A 24,421-nucleotide genomic window follows, 5' to 3' on the forward strand; every position below is an offset into this window, starting at 1 on the left:
TAGACAATTGTCACTAGTTAGTGATTCTCTGACGCCCAAACAAGAATGTGCATTTTAGATGTCTATAAGCAAAAAACATTCCAAGTTGATGACTAGGCAATTAGTGAAGAAGGATAAGGATGACAGCCCTAGAGTTTCTATCCAGTAGATTCTCTGTTGCAGACAAAACCAGTGAACAATGTCCTGATGAAGCAATACCAAGAATGTAAAGTAATACTTCACTGTTAAAGTATATGTATAGCTGAAACATTTTAAAAGGTTTGGATATAGCAGGGAAGGGTTAAAACCCTTCAGTTTTTTCTTTTCTTTTGGCTATTAGGGTATTTTCATTTTACTTCCTGTCCTGGGAAACAACAGGAAGTGAGAGGCAATCTCTCAAAAGTGAAGGGAAATGAAACAGTTGTTCTCACCACATTGTCCCCATTAGAAGCCTTGCCCCCACCTTTTGTTCCTGTGACAACTCTTAAACTTTGGGTTTCTGTACCGGACGCAGTGGTCACCAGAAGAAATAAAAAGGAGAAATCTCCCCAGCTCCCCGCACAGGCAATAAAAACCTGACTCTATCCAGAACTAGAAACGTGTCTGGAATTTTACTGTAGCTATTCATTTCATGTGGAAAAATACCAATTCTACACCCGTGTGATGGTTATGTTTGTGAATTGAACGTTTTTAGGAGAAAATTATCATAGGTAAAATAACTTCTCAATGAAATGACAACTACTGTATATATAAATGTCTTAGACTATAATGAAATGGTGAGCAATTAAAACCTCTCCAAAGCTATAAATATGCCATGATAATGTTTCTATAGGAGACTTTTCTTGAATCAGGGTCAGCATCATGAGTTGCCTATCAGTAGTGGTCTGATAGCTGTTGTTTCCTCTGCCATGTTTCCAGCAATTTTCTAAATTGTCATAGATACTAAATGTGCAAAATCCATTTTCATCCAAGCAAAATGTTATTCCACCCTATGGAGTGTTAGTCAACGGCTATGCTTTATTCAAATTTCCATTCCCTATCACGGAAGGCCTACACATCCTGTTGAGCTTGCCAAAACAGGGCCGCGGCCGTCTTAAGTTGTCAACTTTTCAAATAATGCTGAAATGTAAAGTATAAGGAGCAAAGCCACCCACTTGGGGTCAAGAAACCTGAGAGAATTCTTGGCTGCATGGTGTTGTAAGAGGCTCTTTGAACTGACTGTCAAGGCCATGGACGGGCCAGTTCCTGCCCTTCTGGAGCGCCTCCAACATGTTCCTATTGACACTATGGGGAAGGAACTCTCTCACACAATGTGCTCGGGTCACACTGTTTATTCAACGCTAGACAGCAGGAAATAAGGCAATACAGTGAAGGGAAATGGCTGGCCAATAGATCAACTGAGGCTATAGCCCTTTCTTTCCGACAGCTGCTTACTACGTGGCACCTAGCTTCCAGGGACAGTATTTAAAGACATGGCCTTAGAATTTGTAGTCAGCAGATATTTATGTACATCAATATTGAACAAACATAAAGCACCATTTCCTTTTTCCTAATTACAGTACGATTCCTGTTGCCTGTTATAATGTGAAAAGCTGTACACCAAACATGCAGTCATTTACATATATGTGAACTCACTTGCATCTGCCTAAGGATTTGTAATTCTGTTTGGCAAGGCTTGCAATATGGGCATGTCTGGTGGACAGGATTGTAGGAGGAAGCTTATATTGCTTGCATTTTAGATTCATTTTCAAGCATCTTTTAACATGTGTCGCTGCCATAGGTGCTCAGAAACTTCTACTTGTATGTGCACAGTAGTCAACCACATACATATGAATAGTACCATTGAATAAAATGGCATGTGTGCAGTGCACGTCCACGCTAACATGGTCCTATGGGGACCACGCCTAACAGCCTGAATTTGACCTACTGTACTTCAGCCCTAAAGAAGGGAACCACAGAGCCCCTGAGACGTGTTTGCCTGTTTTTACAGAGCACAAAATTACATTCTGGATGTTCTGGCCACACATGGTGGAGTGGTTTTCTAGACACACACGGTGGAGTGGTGTTCCGGACACACACGGTGGAGTGGTGTTCCGGACACACGCTGTGGAGTGGTGTTCCGGACACATGCGGTGGAGTGGTGTTCGGGACACACGCGGTGCAGTGGTGTTCCCGGACACACGCGGTGGAGTGGTGTTCCGGACACACGCGATGGAGTGGTGTTCCGGACACACGCAGTGGAGTGGTGTTCCGGACACACGCGGTGGAGTGGTGTTCCGGACACACGCGGTGGAGTGTTGTTCCGGGCACACGCGGTGGAGTGGTGTTCAGGACACAAGCGGTGGAGTGGTGTTCCGGACACACGCGGTGGAGTGGTGTTCTGGACACACGCGGTGGAGTGGTGTTCCGGACACACGCTGTGGAGTGGTGTTCGACACACGCCGTGGAGTCGTGTTCCGGACACACGCGGTGGAGTGGTATCCCGGACACACGCGGTGGAGTGGCGTTCTGGACACACACGGTGCAGTGGCGTTCTGGGCATACACGGTGCAGTGGCGTTCTGGGCACACACTGTGGAGTGGCCTTCTGAACACATACATGGTGGAGTGGCATTCTGGGCACACACGGTGGAGTGGCATTCTCGGCTCACACGGTGGAGTGGCATTCTGGGCACACACGATGGAGTGGCGTTCTGGGCTCACACGATGGTTTGGTGTTCTGGGCACACACGATGGAGTGGTGTTCTGGGCTCACACGGTGGAGTGGCGTTCTGGGCTCACACGATGGAGTGGTGTTCTGGGCTCACCCGGTGGAGTGGCATTCTGGGCACACACGATGGAGTGGCGTTCTGGGCTCACACGATGGTGTGGTGTTCTGGGCTCACCCGGTGGAGTGGCATTCTGGGCACACACGATGGAGTGGTGTTCTGGGCTCACACGGTGGAGTGGCGTTCTGGGCTCACACGATGGAGTGGTGTTCTGGGTTCACACGGTGGAGTGGCATTCTGGGCACACACGGTGGAGTGGCGTTCTGGGCTCACACGATGGAGTGGTGTTCTGGGCTCACACGGTGGAGTGGTGTTCTAGATACACACAGCGGAGTGGTGCTTTTACCTCCACCCTTTCTTTCTAATTTCTTAAGGGATGCCTCACAGTGTCCTTGAGACTTGAGAGACACCTACAGACCTACACAGCCCCTAAAACACTAACCACCCCAACAAGCGCATACCCAGGGGTCCAGCGCTCCTCTTCCATCTAAACCTATCTCAGGTTTTAATATCTACCTGTGTCCCTGCCGGTGAGATTCACCCTCTCAATTTTTCCTGGTGAAAATGATCAAAGTGATGGCAAAACCAACATGTTATACCTGTTACTGCAAATGCAACAGAGGGAAAATCTTTCTGTAGGGACACCTTTTCCGGTAACAAATAAACAGGAATTCCCCTCATTTTGGAGAGATTTCCTGTCACTTCCTGTTGTGTCTCCAGGACAGGAAGTGAAGTGAAATCTGGCACACGGTGATAAATAATAACTGAAAGGAGTTTTAACCCTCCTTTAGCTGAAGCTGAAAACTATGGATACACTGTAACAAAACAACTATTCTTTGCATGCTTGCCCTAATTCTTCTTTCCGGTGCTACCTGCTCACACTACCAAGGAAAAGAACCCGTTGTGTGCTGATGTATGAGAGGCATTATAAAAACAAATCAGAGATTGACTGCCTAAGCGCTGGTGTTATTTAGCAAAACTGAACAGGGTAAAGACATCTGTGAAATCTGCAAGGCAATGGAGGCTTGAGACACATTCCCAGAACAAAGATTATACCACCTTTCTATTTCACATCCCCCAGGAGTGCTGCTAAGGTGGCGTAAGCCTTTGGTGTATCCGTCTCTTCTAGTCGCCCCTCCTCAGTGTGTTCTTTTCTCCAGCCCATTGTTCCCATGCATCCTCCCCACTGCTTTTATATGGTAGGTGTTATGCTTTCCTTATAATTATTTACAAAAGAAAACAAATTGAAATGCCAGCCCTGCTTTACGTGTCTTCTAAAAATACGCCAACGCCATGCTGGGGTCTGCTCATGGTATTTAAAGCACAATTAACACAGAGGAGCGACCAAGCAGGGGGATAATGATAATTATAGATCAAACACAGCTGTGTGAGAACATACGGTTTTTGTCGCTACGTAATCACATTTCCTGCAAAAAATATATATAATAATGTTAGAGAATCAAAGTACCGTAAGCAATTTTAATGTAAAAAAAGTGATCCTATTTTAAAGCAGGACCCCAGACAAAAACAGCAAGATAAAAATAGATAGCCCAGTAAAAGATACAATTACAAAACCAACTTATTCTGCAATATTCAGCTAAAATGCAGAGATTTTACCCGCAGTACTTCTTTTCTGCCACAAGATGTCCTCAGTCTCAGGCCAGGTCATCTGGACCCAGCTCAGACTGTGACTGGACAGGGAAAAGAGAAGCAGCACAGTGATGAGCTCATCTCTCTGCCACTCTTCTCCTCCTATCATCTTGCTTCTTGTCAGCAAATGGCCTGATTGGCCTCTGATGGATAGATTCACCTCTTCTTTTTGTCCTTATGACTATTATCCCCTAGTGAAAAAGTGATGGGAAATCCAAAATGTAACAGTCATCACCAACACAAGAGGTGAGGGTAACTCTTCCAATGCTGACACCTGTGCTAGTGACAACTGTCTAAGGAGGATATTCCGGTAGTTGAGGTTAGCGATAGAACACGTGACCAGAGCCTTGCACCAATCGAGCATTGCAGCCAAAGAGAACCAGAAATATCTCCGCACAATTTATAAATAGCCTTCGTAGCAAGGTGCACATGGAAGGGCTTACAACAATACAGAACACAGTGGATGACACAGAAAACCCTTGCGGCCCCCAAATTGTCAGAAATGCAACACTTCCTGATTGCACAAGCCACTGATCCTACCAACTAAAACAAATCCAAGATGGCAGCTGTAAGCAGAAATCTCTGGACCACAGCAAAGGCTGCCAACTGTCTTCCATACCCAGCCAGGAGCCTGTGGACCCACAGGTACCAGCGTCCGCTCCTGATTCCGAGATATTAGCACCCTTCATCTTTCCTGCAACATCACCATTACAAACAGAAGCCTCACAAGAATTAGAGGCCATTAAGGACACAGACCTCAGGCTATGATGTGCCTTCGCCATAGCGAAGCAGGCTTTAAAGCAGATTTAGAGACATTTGCAACCCTCATAGATGAGGCCCTGCAAAAATGTGATTGAGCAGGTCAAACAGTACATAACCCAACTGCATACCAGGGTCACCTCCCTAGAATTTACAAGTAACATTCTTGGTCATCACAGCGATCCCATGGTTCAGAGTCACTCGGATCAGCTCTGTACACCATGTCTATAATCCGAGCCGTCTGATGGCAGCTCATTTTACAGCCATTAATGGGCGCATTGGTCGTCCAAGAGTTATTTCTGCAATGACGTTTAGTTCACCAAAGTTCACCACTTTGTTATTCATAAATATACGGTGGTAGACAAGGGGTAAATTACCTGTTCTGGTGGGCAAAAGGGACCCTTTTTTACTATGTGAGAAAGTGATATCAGTTTTAAGGTAATTGACTGGCTGTGTGCAAATGAATACCAAAGTACATGAAAGCAGAGGAGCTCTACACTACGTCTGGCTCATAGCATACTCCTTGATAATGCCAAGCTAAGCTTAGTAAAGACATTCAGAAAAAGCTTCCTCGATCACTGGGCGGGCTGTAATTTTATGTATCAGTTTGTTACTGTAACCTCGTAAGAATGTATTCCAGGGATGCACAAAATAATTGGATCCATCAGCCCATAATGCTTAAAGCAGAACACTCCTTCATCCAGTCATTGCCATCTATGCCAATGTAATAGTCCAGACGTGTTCTAGAAAGCTTTCAGAGTGACTTACCAAGATGTCAGAGTTCTCTTTCTTGAATGGTGGCTGTTCGGACCTCTCATTTGGAAGGTTGAAAATAAAAGTGGATGTTGTCCCGGTGTTCCTCATGATGGGTAAACTTAACGACCTGAAATCCTTCACAGCCTGCTCCACCTTCAGCTCATCCCCTGGCTTAGCTGCAAGTACAGAAACACTACTTAGTTTATCATGTGTATAAAACAGAAGAATGGCATCTCACAGACGAAAATAATGGACTTCATAAGAAGCTGAATCCCGGGAACGTATTAAAAAAAACACCATTTGATGTATTTATTAAACATTGTTAAATTTATACCTGGATTTTACATTATTTTAGCCTCATGTAACTAAATCTACACCAACTCCACTGGGAGTCGGAAGGGGTAGTATTAGGGCTGGATTTCCCACAATGCCAACCAAGGCAGCAGGGAGTAGAGGGGCAGCAGGGGTGTGGAATTCCTTTCTCCTGGTGCCCAGGACACGCAGTTCCGGGCGCCGGCTGTTTTTTACATTTGGCTCTGCTTTGGGTAAGCAGAGCTAAATGTACAGCGGGGAAGTCGCCGCTTGTTTTGCACAAGTGATCCCAGCGATGTCGCCGAGATCTCTTGTATGCAGCTTGCAGGTCTTTCATTCTCCGGGGGGGGCGGATTGGCGGGTAGGGGGGCTCATTGAGGAACCTGGCTTTGGGGCAGCAGAGAGAGTAAATCCGGCCCTGGGTAGTGTTAGGTATTCTGCTAACAGGAGCAAAGAGCAGAGAGATTGTCATCAGTCAATTGCTGCTCCTTCACTGTCCATTCACAGGCTGGGGCTGGGAGATGACCTAGCTGTGTTGCTTGAAGAAGAACTCCAGGATTTAAAAAAATTACCAGTACGTAGCCCCACTGCAAGGGTTATCTGCTCATTTTTCTCTAGGGACGAAAATAAAGAAGATATACACACCCGATCCTTGGTCCTGCAGCAGTAACCAACGGATGTCAACGGAAGGTAACCCAAAAAATGAATAGTTGTGAAGGAGATCAGTTCACATCGCTCCTTTGCGTTACGTTGTGCTGAATAAAAAGGTAGAATGTGCTCTACTTTTTTTTCAGAGCTAAGGAACACAATGCAGCAAAGTGAACGAGCCCCATTCACACCCATTAATTTTCAGTGCCCTTGCATTAGCATCCATTGAAAAACGGATAGCAATGCAACGGATCGGAAGGTACGATTGCAAGTCAACTGACCCTCCATTGACTTCCGAATTTAGCCCTTAATGCCCTTAAAGTTTTTAGACCAAAGTCCTAATCTGACTGACATACATAGTCTAATTGATAATTTTCCACTCGGCTAAGCCAATTTTTAATTTAGGTTTTGTTGAGCCAGGTGGTGCTTGCATGGCTCGAATTTTAGCTGATTCAGCAGATTCCTCTATGGCCAGCTTTATTCTGTAAAAAACTACAAACAAACAGAAGAGATATTGGCTGGAGAGACATATTAAAATGTCAACCACAATAAAGCCTGTTTATTGTATCGTTGAGCCAGACGTGGCCTGGTTCTATGAACTGCAGTTCTGCGAAGAAACAAATGCCGTAATCCTCCCGATATTTTGTTTCGCTGGCAGGGCGGTCTTGGATGAAATACACCAAAACAGCAAGCAGAAAAGATCAGAAATTAACTGAACAGCTTGCTTATCCTTCTCTGCCATATGTGTGTACCGAGAAAACGGACTGGGAACAGATACAGTGCTAACTGGAAGGAGCCCAGTTATGTCACAGACACCTGTTTACCAATTACGCAACATGCAATCTGCAATTCAAATCTTATGAAATGGAGAACTGTGGCAAGGGGACATAATGAGCAAGTCAAAGAGGACCCCATTGCTGTGCGATTGAAGTGCTTTTCCTCCATCTAAAGCTTGTAGAGATTTCTGTTTTCAGTGGGGCAGCTCTCATAATGTGCAAGTCCCGCAAGCGGCAGTCTTCCTGTTGAAGACTAGACATGTGCGATTTGATCCGAATCAAAATTCAGACGAATTTTCCAAAATTCGGACACATCCGAATTTCCGAATCCCAATGCATCCGAATTTCAGGATTTCAGATCAAAAATTTCGTAAAGGCAAAGGGCATTTTTCCGAATTTCGGATCCTGTCCGAATGTCGTTCAAAAACTAAACTGAATCCGAAAATGTGACTTTTCCGGCCAATCAGATGTGTTTTTCAGCTTAATGCATCTGAATGGGTCTGAATACGAATTTTCGTTACAGCAACAGTGCTTGCCGATTTAACCTATGACCCTCCACCAGGAACTAACATATACGTTTTTGAAAGACTGATCATGTGATCTCCATTGAACGTGAGTGACGTCCTCTCCTAAATTCTGCAGGAAACTTTTTCAAGGCAATAGGAAACCGCCAGTGCAGCCCCAGGAGGCTTCAAAGAAATGCAACCCGGGCCTCAGGGTTAATTAGCATTAACAATAGGTCTTGGGGGGGAGGGGGGTCTGTATTTTTCATCCATGCCAAGAATTACTTCTATGCTCACAGCAACAGAGAACAATGCATTTCATAAACCTCTAATTCCATCCCAAATTTCCTTTTTCCTGTCAGCTACTCCTGCAATTCTCACAAAAGCAAGCCTTCATATCAATACAAATATATATATATTTTTAAGTCTCGTACAGTATATGGCCAAAAGTATGTAGACACCCCTTTTGAGCTCAGATGATTCCCGTAAAGGGAACTGTTAATGCTACAACATACAATGTCATATTAGACAACTGAGCTCTTCCAACTGTTCGGTAACAGTTTGGGGAAGGCCCTTCTCTGTGCCCCTGTAAACAAAGCCAGCTCCATAAAGACATGATATGTTTAGTGTGGTGTTAAGTGCCTGCACAGAGCCCTGACCCCAATTTTATTACACACCTTTGGGATGAATTGGAATGCCTACTACAAGCCAGGTCTTCTCGTCCACTATCATTTGCTGACCTCACAAATGCTTTTAGCTGAATGGGCCCAAATTCTCGAAGACACCCTTCAAAATCTTGGAAAGCTTTCCCAGAAGAGAGGAGACTTTTATAGCCATAATGGTTGCCAACTCCATATCAATGGCCATGGGTTTGAAATGGTATGTCCGGCAAGCTTATAGGTGTGATGGTCAGGTGGCCACAAACATTTTGCCCTTACAGTGTATCTACCTAAAGCAAAGCACCTGCAGGTCCAAATGGACACATAGGCTTTGGCCTGCAGTTCTTTTTCCTGTGATTCTGATTCAATTTAACAACACTGTGCCAGCAAGAAAACGCGTGCCTGGGTACATGATGTGAACAGGTCACCAAATAACGGATTCATGATGAGCATACATATGAAAATCTGATCAGTCCACTGCACTTTGGATGTGATTTTCTTTTTTATTAACACCATAAAATAATTGAATGTATCATCAATCAACTGATATTTGATGAGATCGAAACAATTAAAACAAGTGCTTTCTAATTGCAAACGCTCTTGCTGGGTTCAATATAATGTTAATTTAGTCGCAATTCGGCTGTACCTATTTTTACAATCACATTGCATTTTAATTATCATTGAATTCTCTATAAGGTAGGATGTAACTTTTCTTCCTATTGTCTTCAATCATATTTGTGATCTTATGCCCACCATGCAAGTTGAAATTTATGACTGAATAGAACACAAGCAAGTAAGCATAAGATGGACGTATCAAACGACTCAATACACATGGATACTCCTCTTGATGTCGGCTGGTCATCAGTGTCAATCAACAACAAATTGAGACACCTGTATAATTGATTGGTACCTACAATTGGTTCTCATTTTGCACACTCTATAGACACTCGATGCAAAACAATTTACACATTTCTGTACTGACCGATTGATGTCTATCAGTTGAACCCAATCGATTGTCTTTGTTATTGATCAGGCAGTGTGTTTAATATGCTTGATGTGCGATCCAAACTGTTTCGTTGCACTCATCAGTCTATCGAATGATCATATCAGTATGAGTGTGGCCACCGTTAAGTGGATTCAAAGCAGTATCAATTGCCAGTTAATGGCGATGTGTATAGCTAGCTTAGTGCTACTGCAATAAGTTGATTGCCTAAACCTAGCATTAATGAGGGTCTTCGGCCCTCAGCAGCCAGTCAGGAGTCACCTGTCAGCTTTCATATTCTGGCCTGCATTAGATAAAAGACAAGTTCAATACTAACATTCATTTTCTGGATCTTTACATGTATGAATCATTCCCATTATAGCTTAACAAATCCAAATGACTATACAATAGTAATAGATAGAAGCAATAGGAATAGCAAAAGTAACAACAGTAATATTGCTTCTTTAGTCCCAGGCCTGCCATAAATGGGCAACATACATTTAGCACTAGTATGAGTATTTTCCCAGCATGCATGTATTTAGGCTGAAGACTAGCATTGCTAGTGATTGGAATGGTTGGAACTTTTCATCCAATATTTTATTCACTTTTGATGACAAAACAGAAAGCAGTGGAGAAAGCCCAGCATGTCCAATCAGGGCCCCAGCAAAATGCTTGTTGCATTGGATTCGAGCTTCAGCTGTCTTGGGTGAGTCTGGAATTGTGGTGTGTTGCTGCACCTTAGAGGAGGATTGGGTTACCTATTTCAGTGTATTCGTGTCTCTCTCCCTCTCAGGTTTACTGTGTTCGGATGGGTGGAATCAGCTCTGTGCAAACAGCACGCCTGACTTAATTCAGCAAGCATTTTATTTGTATACAGTCTCTCTCTCTCTCTCTCTCTCTCTCTCTCTCTCTCTCTCACCGAGTATGGTATTCCTTATCTGAACATTCCTAATTGGCATCATATGCATTTGTATGCAACCTCCCTTTTTAACCTCAATTTTGAAACAGTTTGATCAGGTCTTTTTGTGACAACTATAGGATTGTGTGCTGGGGAAGTTTTGCACTGTTCAAATAATGCCCTGGAGGCAAAAACAGGGATATTGCTGATGTGTGCTGAACAGTGGAAATAAAGATATAATTAGGTGCAACATGCATCCGCCAGGTAGTAGGAAGAAACATGGTTTCTTGCTTTACACATTAGCGCACTGGTATATAAAGCGCGCAATAAGTGATTCAATGTAGAAAATAACTATAGTGAGTGCTGAACTCAATGTCGGAGAGGAAAATCTCAAGAAAAAAAGGTGCGCTGAATTGTGAGTATAGGAAACCTTAGGGAGAGTTTCCGTATGATAATCTTGCCTTTTAGGATCAATAAGAGAGACGTATTTACCTTGCAGTAGTGGAGGTCCCCGTCGCTCCCTGCTCCCAGCGCTCATAACACTCTCTGCTAGTCCGGTCGTTCTGTCTGCATCGCACTACAATACAGCCACATCCTGCCTGCCTCTTCCTGAACCTGCATCCTTCTTACTGGGGTTTCCCAACTTTAATGTGAAACAAAAAGAATCATCTTTACAGACTGTCTTTTCAATTCTATTCCGATTAATTTGTCGTGTAGATGGTAAAATGAAAGCATGCCCTCTGGGAATTTGCACTGCCCAAATGTAGTCACTGCCCTCAGGCAAAAGCACCAAGGAAACAACTCCAACGGGTTTCAGGAAATGCCAAATAATTATTCCTGCAGGCAACATTTGGGAGGCGATTAGGAATTTTCAGTAAGTGTGCTGAACGTGTACAGGCTTGAAGGGAGAGGAAAGAGCAGTGAAGCACAGTCACTGTGCAGCACTGTTAAGGTGCCCATACACCTTACAATTATCGGCAGATTTTCTGTGGTCAGGTGGAAAAAGTGAAACAGATTGGCCCAGGTGGAGATTACTCCATCCACACAGTTAAGTGTAGATGGAGGAATCTGTTGCACCCTTTTCCATCTGACCACAGAAAATCTGCAGATAATTGTAAGGTGTATGGCCAGCTTTAATGTGAACCTGTCATAAGACAAATAGAATGACTACCATTGCTGAGCTTCTTCTGAAAAACGCTAACTGGGTGGCATGCTGGACCCAGAAAAAGTATGCCAGAAAAGGAAGAGAAATGCCAGATGTCCTAATCTGTTTATTGCTTCCGGGACAGACTCTAAATTGAATCCAGAGGGTCAACATGACAACTAACTTTTTCTGAAAAAGATGTGAGCAATGGCAGCCTTTAGGTTTCTCATGTGACAGTTTTCCTTTAAGCAAGAAGCAGTACCAGCACATGGCATGAGCAAATATGACTGCCTCCTTTTACAAGCTATACATATTTAATAGGTCTTAATAACAGATCAACATGAGCATCTAATAATAATACACTGTGTGTGTATATATATATATATATATATATACACACACATTCCCTTTGCTTATCCTCTGCTTCTGAGATCATCACCTGGGATTTAATGCTAAGGCCCAGGTTACACTAGAGATCCTGTCCCTGGTGGCAACTTGCCAGTAACAGGATTGCACTGCATGCAATGTCAAGGAACCTCTGATAAATGGCAGTGCAAGATGAACTTTGCCTGCGACAACCAGACAACAGAAAGTAATGCCCCTACCTGGTCAATAACATTTTCATTGGAAGCAAAGTTCACAGCTTGGCGGAAATATTGTAACTAATTAGATCCAAATAGAGTTACAAACAAGTACCGAATGTTTTCCAGTTGATTAAGGCTGCTTAGCCCATATGGCTGAAAAGCTTACGTAGTTGGTCATTATTACCTTTAACTTTCAAATAGTGGCCTCCAAAGCGATACGCTTCAAAGTTGAGAGACAGAGGTGTGTTGGACTGGTCGAGAAATATCTCCACTTTACCGAGCTCGATCCCTTTCCTCTCAAACGCTGGTATCAAAACTTCTCTGAAACGTAGAGAGTGAGATGTGTTAGTAAAACAGAGAATGCTCAATGACCCAGATACTCCGGTATCCACAACTATTTACAAGTACAGAAAGAATAATTTTATGACCTCTGAAGGAAAACCTAAATGAAGTAAAAGAATTATGGTGACTGTCGTTGCTGACTTTTCTTTTTGAGAATGCAAGTTTCTGGCTGTCATGAGTTCATTGCTGTCTGAGTCAATCTGTGCTCCTATGCACAAGACAGCACCAAAATGAAACAGTTGCATGAGTTTTGTGTAGAGGGATTAGAGGGATTGGATTGGTCTGCGTAGAGCCCTGACCTTGACCCTACTGAACACATTAGGTATGAATTTGGTTGCGAGCCAAGTCCCCTCATCCAACATCAGTGCCTAACCTTCTAATTATTAGTAACTAAATTTCTAAAATGTTTGATCAGTTGTGATTTGGTTGAACTTGTCTAAAGTGTTCAAAAATATGAATTTCCAAACCATTACAGTTTTTTTGGATTCTGAACAAGGCACCAAAAAGTGTGTATTGCAGAGCAGCAAATGATGCAAAATTGTGCAGAATGGATTGGGAGGCTCATGGTAGTTCTGCCTGATAAGATGGTGGGGTTAAAAGAACAGCCTGAGACAATTACAAATTATTTGTGGGATACTAAGATAGAAGGGTGGGACCTGGAAGCACTAGCAATCAACTAAATGTGCCTAGGCAACAGCAGAAGCAGTTGTAAGGTATGAACAGCCTTTGGCCTCTTTCTCCCAGAAACCTTTTGGAAACCTTAACTGCTGAAAATAATACTGAGATTTGGATTTGGCTCAGGTATCTGAATTCATGAAATATGGAGCAAATTTGGAATCACCTTTTCTCAAAAATGCTAATTTGGTTGAATGGGCATGCATTTGTACAGATAAACTCCAAAATCTTGTGGAAAGCCTTCCCAGAGGAGCCACAAAAGGGACGGGAGGTCCATAAAATTGCCCATGGTTACAGAATGGGATGTCCAACAAGCTTATATACTGTAGGTGTGATAGTCAGGTGTTAACAAATGATTCACCATATAGTTTATTGAAGTTAGACACATCCAATCACCAAGGATTTTTCAGAAGGAGGCCAGCAATGGCAGCCTTCATTCTTCTCTCTTGACAGGTTCACTTTACCCTGTCAGCCAAGAGGTTAAGACAGCAATACAGGCAAATGCCAAATGGAATTCCATACAACATGTATAGAATGTTTGAAGAAAAATGAGCTTAAATTGAGTTATCTTTGCTACAGATTCACCTTTCCAAACTCAAATACAAAGTATCTCTGTGACCTTTCACTTGCATTCCTGATTTAAAGGTCAGAGTGGCGGCTCAATGAGGGGCCATACTGTATAAATGAGCCGCGTCCAATGTTAGTGAGCCAGTCTCTATCATGAAAAAGAGCATCACCAGTGTGACAATCTTTAATCTACAGAATGACCTTTTTGTTCTCAAAGCTCTTTGATAACTGTCTGAACATGAGACACCAAATGACAAACCGATGAGGGTCGATTCTCTCCCTGGGATGAAACGGCGCTGGAATTCTCCGCTTGACTTTGCCGAGATACCTGGAATTCTTATTTTTGAGAGGCTACAAAGTCTGCATAAGGGATTGTATAAAGTATGTTCTGTTTGCACTAGTTATACCAGGGCAGTATAACATGTATACAGTCACAAATACTACAAATAAAATACACGTTCAGAAGTAATTTAATGTGGTATTTTGAAATTGTTTCAACTTTAAAAGACATGCAGACATAGTTAATAGTTAATAAAACATGTCTGATGGCTGACTGCAAAGTGTACTAAATGTAGCAGGTAATAACATTTCAGTCTGCTGTAGTAAAACCAATATAAATCAAGAATTGACTGTTTTTTCTGCTTTAAATGTACAGAGACACTAAGCTTTTAATTGAGTTACTGAAGTCTGGAAAATAAACTTTAATATTTATTGTACATGATGTTATATTCACATTTTACATGCTGTTATGTTTTAGAATGTCCAAAAACAGCTACAGTATATGGGCAAAAGGTGGTCAGCTGACCATAAGACCTACCAATATAGCCATAAATATGTGAACACCTCTTACACATTTTTGAGTTCAGATGTTTCCATTGAAGGGCACTGTTAATGCTACAGCATACAAAACAATATTTAGACAATTGTGGGTGACCAACCTCATAATAAAGTTTGGGGAAGACCCTTCTCTGTTTCAGGAGGACTGTTCCACCGTGCACAAAGTCAGCTCCATAAAGACATGTTTTTACTAGTTTGGTATGAATAAACTCAAGTGGCCTGCACAGAGTCCTGACTTCAACCCTACTGAACACATTGAACATCCTTGAGATTAACTGGAATGCAAATTGCAAGCCAGGTCGCCCAACATCATTGCCCGATCTGACAAATGCTCTTTTGGCTGAATGGGCACAAATGTCCACAGACACACTCCGAAATCTTGTCTAAAGCCTTCCCAGAAGAGTGGAAGGGGTACAAATCGCCACAGACACACTCCAAAACCTTGTCTAAAGCCTTCCCAAAAGAGTGGAATGGGTACAAATCCCCACAGACACACTCCAAAATCTTTTCTAAATCCTTCCCAAAAGAGTGGCGGCTTTTACATTCACAAAGGGAAGCCAGCTCCATGTTAATGGCCATGGTTTTGGTCCAACAAGTTCATATAGGTTTCATGGCCAGGTCTCCACAAACCCCTGGCTGCATAGTGTATATTTTTAAGTGGAGGCCAATTATTAAAATTAGTTGTTTAAAAAGAATTAACTTCTTTAAACCTGATTATGGAGTCACTCTGCTGAAAGTCCATCAGGGACATAGTAGGCATCTGCTGTTGGCAGAAGACAGTGGACGCTTTGCTTTCAGAATAAGGAAAACATCTGATTGGGTGCTAAGGTCAACAACTCAACAATTTGAACAAGACTAATGGACAGCCTTCCATAAGAAATCACTGCTGGGATGTCAAACATACCGCTTACACGTCACAAAAATTAAAATGCATACCCTAGAGATTTCTTCTTCATGGCTGGGACGATCTCCGTCTCTATATCGACATTCAGATCAAACTTTAATGTGAAACATTCTTTACTTGGATCCTGTAGAGATAAAATATTAAACTTGTTAAAAATTTGAAATGCTGTTATGGTTATCGCAGTACATCATGACCTACTTCAGTGCCACTTCGATACTTTGTTCAACATTTTTTTCTGAATTTTGGTCAGCTGCTTGTACAACATTTGCAGAGGCCAAGTTTCACTTGTAGTGCTGTAGTAATAAGGAATGAATTCACTTTTGATCAAACTTAAGAGTTAGAATAGGCAGCCAATATACTAACAGCTGGCAAACCTGACTGTGTACCTTTGTGAAATACTCTTTCCAACTGGACAGTATTTAGGGACCAGTACAATACAGCACTCTATAATGTTCTTGCATAATATTATAAGGGTTAGTTAGCAGCAAAGATATGTTGGGGATGTGTCTGCGTGACCACCATTATTTACTATGAGAAAAATCAACCTAGTTCCTCTCTCAACCCACTCCTCGCAGATTGCACTTCTGCCCCACTTCCGGCCATGATATTAGGCCATTGATATTGTGATTGTAATGTCTTCCTTATATTGCAAAAGCGCTGCACAAACTGTTGGTGCTATATAAATCCTGTATAATAATTATAATAATGATAATAGGCTTTTTTAATCCCCTGTACAGCAACACTCAGGTGGGAAGATGGGAAGGCAACACTAGGAGACATTCAGGTGACCTGCATGCCCATGTACTGTCTATACAGAGTAAAGGGATTATCATATCAGTCTGTTGCTTTCCCTTACTGTCCAATCACAGGCTGTGAACAGGGATATGACCTAACTGTGTTGCCTAAAGGAGAACTATGGGGTCAGGGCTTTTCCCCATAGTTCTCCTTAGTGTAACGGGAGGACACAAACTAGCGTCCTCCCGTCACCCTAAGCTCAGTATACCGCGAGCTACAGCTCAGCTCGCGGTATACTGAGACGCCGCAGCCAGAGCAGATCCCGACATCGATGTCGAGATCCGCCCAGCTGCGTGAGTGACAGCTGGCTCTGCCTATCTAGAGGCAGAGCCAGCTGTACCCGCCCCCTCTCCCGTCCGTTCCGCCAGTCAGCGCTGGCGGATCGGAGCGGGGAGGGGGGAATCCAGCCCCTCCCCTGTCACAGCAGAGAGCCGTGACAGGATCGAGTAGTGAGCGAACACCGGCATGTGTTCGATTACCTCCCAATCTACTGAGCCGACCTGTGACAGTCTCATTGTCACAGGTCGGCTAGAACTATGAGGTGAGTGAAAAGCACTCACCTCATAGTTCTCCTTTAAAGAAGAACTCCAGGCAATTTTTTAATTAACCCTTGCAGTGGGGATACCCCTGCACTGCAAGTAACCCTTGCAGTGCAGGGGTATCCTCACTGCTCATTTTGGTCTAGGGCTCTAGCCTCTCTCCCCCTCCTCTGCAGTGGTCTAAGGTCCCGTAAATTATCACATTCTATACAATGTGTATAAGACAGAACGACGCTAAGGGACATTCCATTGCTGCAACATAGTAGAAGTGAGGCTGGAGGGAGCAATGTAATAGCCATCGGGCTCGGAGGATTAAGCAGTTAAGCCTTGCAGTGTTGGGTAGCCCCACTTCAAGGGTTAATAAAAAAAATTACCCTGAGTTCTTCTTTCACTTCAGTAAAGAAAAATCAGGTCACTAGGCTGACTATGCTATAGGGCAGAGTTGTGTATATATCAGGACTAATCATTTAGCAGATACAACAGCTACATAGATATTTTTATTGTATATTTAGTAGAATTCAACTTTAATAAAAAATAAAAAAAACTTTATTAAACAAATAAATCCATGTTGCTTGTTTTCTGCAATAATGATTTTTGCTGCCTGACATTTTATTTTATTGATAGAATGTATCAAACTAAAAAAACTGCAGATAATAAAAGGATGAAACTGTCACAAAGTAACTTAACATGAGGAATGGGAAGAGAAACAATACTGAACAGACAGTTAAATTTAGTATCCAGTCATTATGTCATAGGGGCGGACAGACCATTGTTGTCCTCTTATTTTGAAAAATCCTGTTCTATCGTCAGACCTTTATCTACAACCAGTTCTTTTTCTGGCTACTGGTATTTTGGGAAGAGAGCATTCAAATGTTTTAAGACACTGAAAGAGGCTACTTTGATCTCAGGACACAACAATCCCCTGAAATGCCATGCAAAATGAAGCAAGACACCAGGCTACTCAGATGAACAGGGATGGCCTGAAACTGGCAAAGAGTTATGGAAAGAATCGCTATAAGTACAAACGGTATCACAGTATTGTTATTATATGTATTTAGTGCTGACTTATTCTGCAGAACATAAACCCAAAAACATCAGTCCCTGCCCCAGAGGAACTTCCAATCTAATGTTTGATCACAGTCATATATACCCACAAATGCACACGCACATAGTCTAGGGCCAATAAGGTCAGCAGGAGGAGGCGCAAACAAGACCAGTCACCCTGCACAAGGAGAGAGAGCAGCAGTGAGCGGTCTTTATTACAGGAAGGGGCGGAGACAAGACCAGTCACCCTGCACAAGGAGAAACATTAGCAGTGAGCGGTCTTTATTACAGGAAGCTCCAAGTCTCACACTGGATTACTGCACAGATCTGGAATACATACACAAAGCTCAACAAGATTCAAGGAAGGACACACATGACTCTTGTATTTTAAACAATGTTTGCATACCTGAGAACTTTTGAAAATGGTAATTTATGAGAATTTGGGTGGAGTAGTAGGCAGGACTGTGCTAAATGGTGGGCGTGGCCAATGGTGCTTAATAAGTGGGAGGGGGTTACAGAATAGGCTTGAAGCCTACAGAATTGTCCCTAGAATGGTTGATAGGTGGGAGCCAGGTGACAATGACAGTGCACGTGGCTGACACCTAGCTACAACCCACCATTTTGGCGAAACATTCGAGTGCATCTGGCTGCCACCAGGGAAGTGATCCATTACCCTGGGTCCTTTCCCGGCACCCACCTATCTCCATCCCAATGAAACCAAGCCAGGTGCACTTTCAGTGTCACTGGAATGGTGGATAGGTGGCAGCCAGGTGCATCACTGGAATCATGTCCAAATGTCTCACTCGCCCCATGGTAGTTACAGCCCTGGCAGAGCCCGCTGTCACTCACGCAGCTGGGTGGATTTCGACAGCATTGTCGGGATCCGTCCCGGCTGCTGCGGTCTCAGTATACCATGAGCTGTAGCTTGCGATATACTGAGCTTTGGGTCACAGGAGGACGCTAGTTTATGTCCTCCCGTGACCCTGAGGAGAAATATGGGGAAAAACACTTACCCCATAGTTTTCCTTTAATACACCATTAAATGTATCTTTACAATTCAAGCAGTGTAAGTATCCAAGTTTGACTTGGTCTCTGACTGGCCCTTTACAGCAGAGCTAAGACTGGAGGATAAAGAAGCAGCACAAAAAAGCCCATCTGTTGTGCTGCAGTTCAAAGGACCGTGCTGATAGGAGGAGAGATTAGAGTGACAGAGAGATGAGCTCATAAGTCCGCTTCTTTTCTTTTCACCATTCACATGTTGGGATTAGGGAGGAGACTTGTAAAGGTTACCTAACTGTAGCAAAGAAAAATCAGGTCCTCTCCCCTGCCAGTCAGAGTTGTGCTGTGGAGTAGAGCTGTGTAAATCTCAGAACTGGAAGGTACAGAAGTACAAATCCTTTAGTGGATAAAACAGCTCCTATATAAGCATTTCACCTTTGTATTTAGCAGTTTGCAAGCAGTTCAAATGTAAGAACTCTTGGCAAAGGAAATTTTAACCCTTGCAGTGGGGCCACCCCCGCCCCCCAAGGGTTAAAGGAGAACTAAGGGGTCAGTGCTTTTCCCCATAGTTCTTCTAAGGGTCAGGGGAGGACAAAAACTAGCGTCCTCCCGTCACCCAAAGCTCAGTATATCGCGAGCTACAGCTAGGGGTATACTGAGACGCCGCAGCCGGGACGGATCCCGACAATTCTGTCTGGATCCACCCAGCTGCGTGATTGACAGCTGGCTCTGCCTAACTAGAGGCAGAGCCAGCTGTGCCCGCCCCCTCCCCCGTCCGTTTCGCCAGTCAGCGCTGGAGGATCGGAGAGGGGAGGAGTGACAGTCACAGCTCTCTGCAGGGATAGATCGAGAAGTGAGCGAGCGCCGGTATGTGTTCGCTCACTTCCCGATCTTCCCGATCTACTGAGCTGACCTGTGACAGTCTCATTGTCACAAGTCGGCTCAGATTATGAGGCTGAGTGAAAATCACTCGCCTCATAATTCTCCTTTAAGGGCTCATTTTGTCTAGGAAGGAAGATAGTAGGGATATACTCAGGGGCATTCCGAGGCTGGGTGTCACCCGGAGCGGAGTCGGGTGACACCACGGCATGACGTCATCGCGCATGCATGGTCGACTGGGGACAGTCACCCGGCGGGATGAGGTATGCCGTCGAGTCCCCTCCTCTCTCCTAATACTGTTGGGCTCTCCGCTGTGACCGAGTGCTCGACTTTTCAAAGGAGGGTGACACCAAAATGACTGTCAGTCATTTTGGTGTCACCCCTCCAATGGTGGCACCCGGGTGCGGGCCGCACCCCCCTTGTGATGCCACTGGATATACTTACCATGAATTGTATCCCGTCTTGCTGCTAGACTTGTCCCTGCAGCCTCTCCTCTGCTCCAGTGATGGTATGTCCCTCGATGTCCTCACATGTTATACATTGTATTGGATGGGATGACTCACAGGATCTTATACCACTGGAGCGGGGGAGAGTGAGGCTGAAGGGACCGGTCTGAGAGCCAGCCAGGATCGTGGTTCGCGTGAATATAACTTTTTATTAGCTCCCTAGACAAAATGAGCACTTAACCCTTGCAGCGCAGGGTTAGCTCCACTGCAAGGGTTAAGATTTATTTTGCCTGGAGTTCTTTTTTAATATATACAAAACATGTATAAAATGTTCGATAAATGAATGCTGCTTTATTCAGTAACGTGTTTTACTTTTAATTTTCCTTCCTGCAACTACGCTGTCTGCTCCAGGCATGAAAGAAAAATTGCCGTGCACACCCAGGAGTCGGGAGACACCAGTTGTTATCAGCACCCGGTCCTTCTACCTTTGTGTCCCCAACCACACTACCGGACACGAGGAACCGAAGCCATCAAACAGAGAAGGGGACCGAATCCACCGCTCGACTTCACCGCTTCACCCCACCCTAGGGGCCACACGTTTACGCTCACCCAGCTACAGGTGAGACCATTACCTTTCTTTCCTGCCACACCGAACGACATTTATTGCGCCAGGTAGCGGCGCTTCCGTCTCTTCCAATTTTTGTTATCAGCACAGGGAGTTGACTCATCAGCCACAGTCAAACCACAGGGGACCTTCCCAGTTCTCAGTTCCACTATCATCCTCCCGTATAGTAATAAAGATATATGAGACTCTTTCCCAAGAGGCTCTGCTCAGTTAAAGAGCACACGAATTCTTGCATCAGCTGCATGGTGACTGGTTCTCTTTAACGGACAAGGAGTGGCCCTGTACTGTTGGTGTTTAGAAGTTCTATTGCCATGGTAACAAATTCCCCATTTCCACTTCGGCTTCCCTTCCCTTCCCTTGGGTAATTCCCATCTTCCTTTTTCCTTTTCCTCTCCTCTCTTACTTGCAACTGGCAGGCTGCCAGGCTTCACACAAAACGCTCAGATTTGCAAGACATTGTTTCAGTTACTTGTTATTTTTTAATTGGTGTGATTTTGTGAATATTTAGGAATGATATATATTTAAAAAATATTTTCTTTCTTGCTTTATTAGTCAGTTACATATCAGATTTCCCAATGCTAAGAGTTAGCATTTTCCTTTTTGTCCAGCAGGTGGAGCTTTAGGACACTTTTTAGGCTTTGCTTTGATGTAAAAAGCCTGTTTACAGAGCTCAATAGCCAAAGCTGGAATTGTTATTATTTATTATTATTACACAGGACTTATATAGGGCCATCGGTTTGTGCATTACAGTTACAATACAAACCAAGACAAGATGCTAAGGAGGCCCCTGCCCATGGGAGCTTACAATCTAAAAGGGAGGGGCGAGTTCTACAAAAGGTAGTAGCTGTGTGGGGATGAATTGTTTGAGAAAGTGATAGTTCAGTTGTTAGGTTGAGGCAGGATAGGCTTCCCTGAGTCTTCAGGGATTGATGAAAGGCAGATAGAATTGGGGTATAGCCAGACAGGTTGGAGTAGGGAGTTCCAGAGGATGAGAGAGACTCTGGAGGAAAGCATGGGGGGAGCTGACAAGGGAGCTAGAGAGCAGGAGGTCTTAGGAGGAGCGGAGAGGGCGGTTACTGAATGTACACAGTCATGTGAATGAGCCAGATCAGTCTGGGGCCTCGTTCACACCATCCTCAGTGCGTTCTGGCCCGCTTGTGGCCGGAACGCACTGGATCGCATTGTGGACGGCTCAGTTTGTTGTGGGACGGGAGGGGGCAGTGCAGTGAAGCGAATGGCACCGCAGCCCCGCCCTCCGGCCACAATGCAATCTGCCGCACGGGAACGCAAAGCACGTCAATGCTTGCGATCCGATCCGAAAAAATAGTGCTTGCACCATTTTTTCTGAACGGACCATAACGCAGGCATTGATGTGCCTTGCGTTCCCGTGCGACCGATCACATTGCGGCTGGAGGAGGTGGCAACTGTGCCATTGAGTTCAATGGACCGTCACGCCCCCTCCCGCCCCCACAACAAAGTGAGCCGGCCCAATGCGATCCAGTGCGTTCCAGCCACAATATGATGTCATTGATTGCTAGACATGGGCGATTTGTTTCGTTCCGAAACGAAATTCAGACGAATTTTCGGAAATTGGGATGTATGCGAATTACAGATATAACGAATGCAAACGAATCCGAATTTCCATTTCCGAAATTAGTTAGCGGTAGTTCGTTCGAACATTCGTTTCGTTTACGTTTCTTATTCGTTTCGTTCCAGCAAAGTGACATTAGAGAAGGAGAAAAAAAATTTTACCCCTCAAATGTCACTTTGCTGCAGCGAACGAACGAATGAAAAACGAAAAGGAAACGAACGTTCGAACGAACTACCGCTAACTAATTTCGTCCGAATTCCGAATCGACTTTCACACCCGAATCTGAAAAACTAAATAACACATAATCCGAATTAAAACGAAACTTAACAATTTTTTTGCCAGTGCACATGTCTATTGATTGCATATTTTACATCCCATGTGTGATGCCAGCAGGTGACAAATGTTTGAACAAAACCTTGAAAACCTGGAGGCCTCTGAAATGACATGAATCAGTACATTGGAGGAAAAGATACAATCGTTAAATATAAAGATGAGCTGCATGGCTGTGCTCAGACCTCCATTTATTCCAAATACATGACAGATCATTCTGTTTCGCAGCCACAAATCATTCATTATGTGTATAAGGAAGTGATACTGTGGCTGCTGGATGGGATAATACGTCTGCTTGTCCAGACACGATGCCAGACAGAAGATCAGACAGATGTTCAGGCCTGGAGATCCCATTGTATTGTATCACATCAGGACTGTTTTAACAATGGAGCATTGATGCCAGGTCCAGCACAGCAGGAAGTCCACCAAGAGACTAATGCTAGCCATATACTGTTAGAATGTAAGGGTCATACACATCTCCCCTCCCAGCTTTTAGTAACATAGGATGCTCTAGCTGGTGTCCCACCCAGCTTCTGGCAACCAGTGATGTCAGTGGTTACTAGGAGCCGTGTGGGACACTCTGGCACCAAGCTCTTGGTAACCAGTGACGTCAGTGGTTGCCAGGAGATGTGCAGGATGCTCTGGCACCAAGCTCTTGGTAACCAGTGACGTCACTGGTTCCCAGGAGCTAAGCGGAACAATCTGTCCGGCATCCCGCCCCGCTCCTGGCAACCAGTGACGTCAGTAAGCTGGGTGGTGCACCACCAGGACCCCATCAACACCTTCTCCTTCTAATATCTAAATGTGACCACCAGCATCAATCGCGCCACCAATCCTCCCCTCCCCCAACGTGACCACCAGCCGCCTCAGGCAGAGATTATGCTAGAGACACCGCTGAGGACAAGGGTTTCATTAAATCCTCCTCCCAGCTTTCCTTTGTTTCCCTGCCCCGGCTGCCAAGAGTAAAGAAAATACTCAGTGCCTCTGGTTATAAAGGAGTATGTGAATCACTCCATGTGAAACAGCCGGTCCTTGGTGATTGCCGCAGTGCTGTCACATGAGGTAGGGGAGATCCCTCAGCCCTCTGTAAGTTCTAAGTGACTAAGAGCTTATACATGGTTGTCCATCTTCACTTCTGGCAGATCAGCGGGATGCAAAGTATGTGTAGCTGGGAGGGTTGGGCGCATTACAGTCAACCTATTGATATGGTGTGCTTGGGCAACATGCAGGTTCACTTTGACCTATACTAATTGAGTCCCTCAAAGAGCTTATAAGTTTATCTTCCTGCTCTCCAGAAGGTCAGGGAACCCAGGGGTTTGTGTCTTGTGGCTAAAGACTCTTGGAGAAAAAGGTTGGTGTGCACTGAATATCTCTGGATAGAGAAAGGTGGTGGAAATCTTCCAGGTTCCTTCAGTGATGGCGGCAGTTATG

General features: G+C 44.2%; 1 protein-coding gene across 1 annotated transcript in view; it reads right to left on the reverse strand.

Annotated features, from left to right (window-relative positions):
- Positions 1-24,421, reverse strand: part of PLEKHG5 (pleckstrin homology and RhoGEF domain containing G5) — a 200,517-nt gene that overhangs the window by 55,041 nt on the left and 121,055 nt on the right. The window contains exons 5-7 of the mRNA XM_018552687.1: positions 15,775-15,866; positions 12,602-12,738; positions 5,924-6,087 (exon numbers count right to left, since the gene is read on the reverse strand). Coding sequence (XP_018408189.1) covers positions 5,924-6,087; positions 12,602-12,738; positions 15,775-15,866 — 393 coding nt within the window. The remainder of the gene's footprint in view (positions 1-5,923; positions 6,088-12,601; positions 12,739-15,774; positions 15,867-24,421) is intronic.

Source organism: Nanorana parkeri, unplaced genomic scaffold, assembly GCF_000935625.1.
Source record: "Nanorana parkeri isolate BGI_ZX_2015 unplaced genomic scaffold, ASM93562v1 scaffold5, whole genome shotgun sequence".
NCBI lineage: Eukaryota > Metazoa > Chordata > Amphibia > Anura > Dicroglossidae > Nanorana > Nanorana parkeri.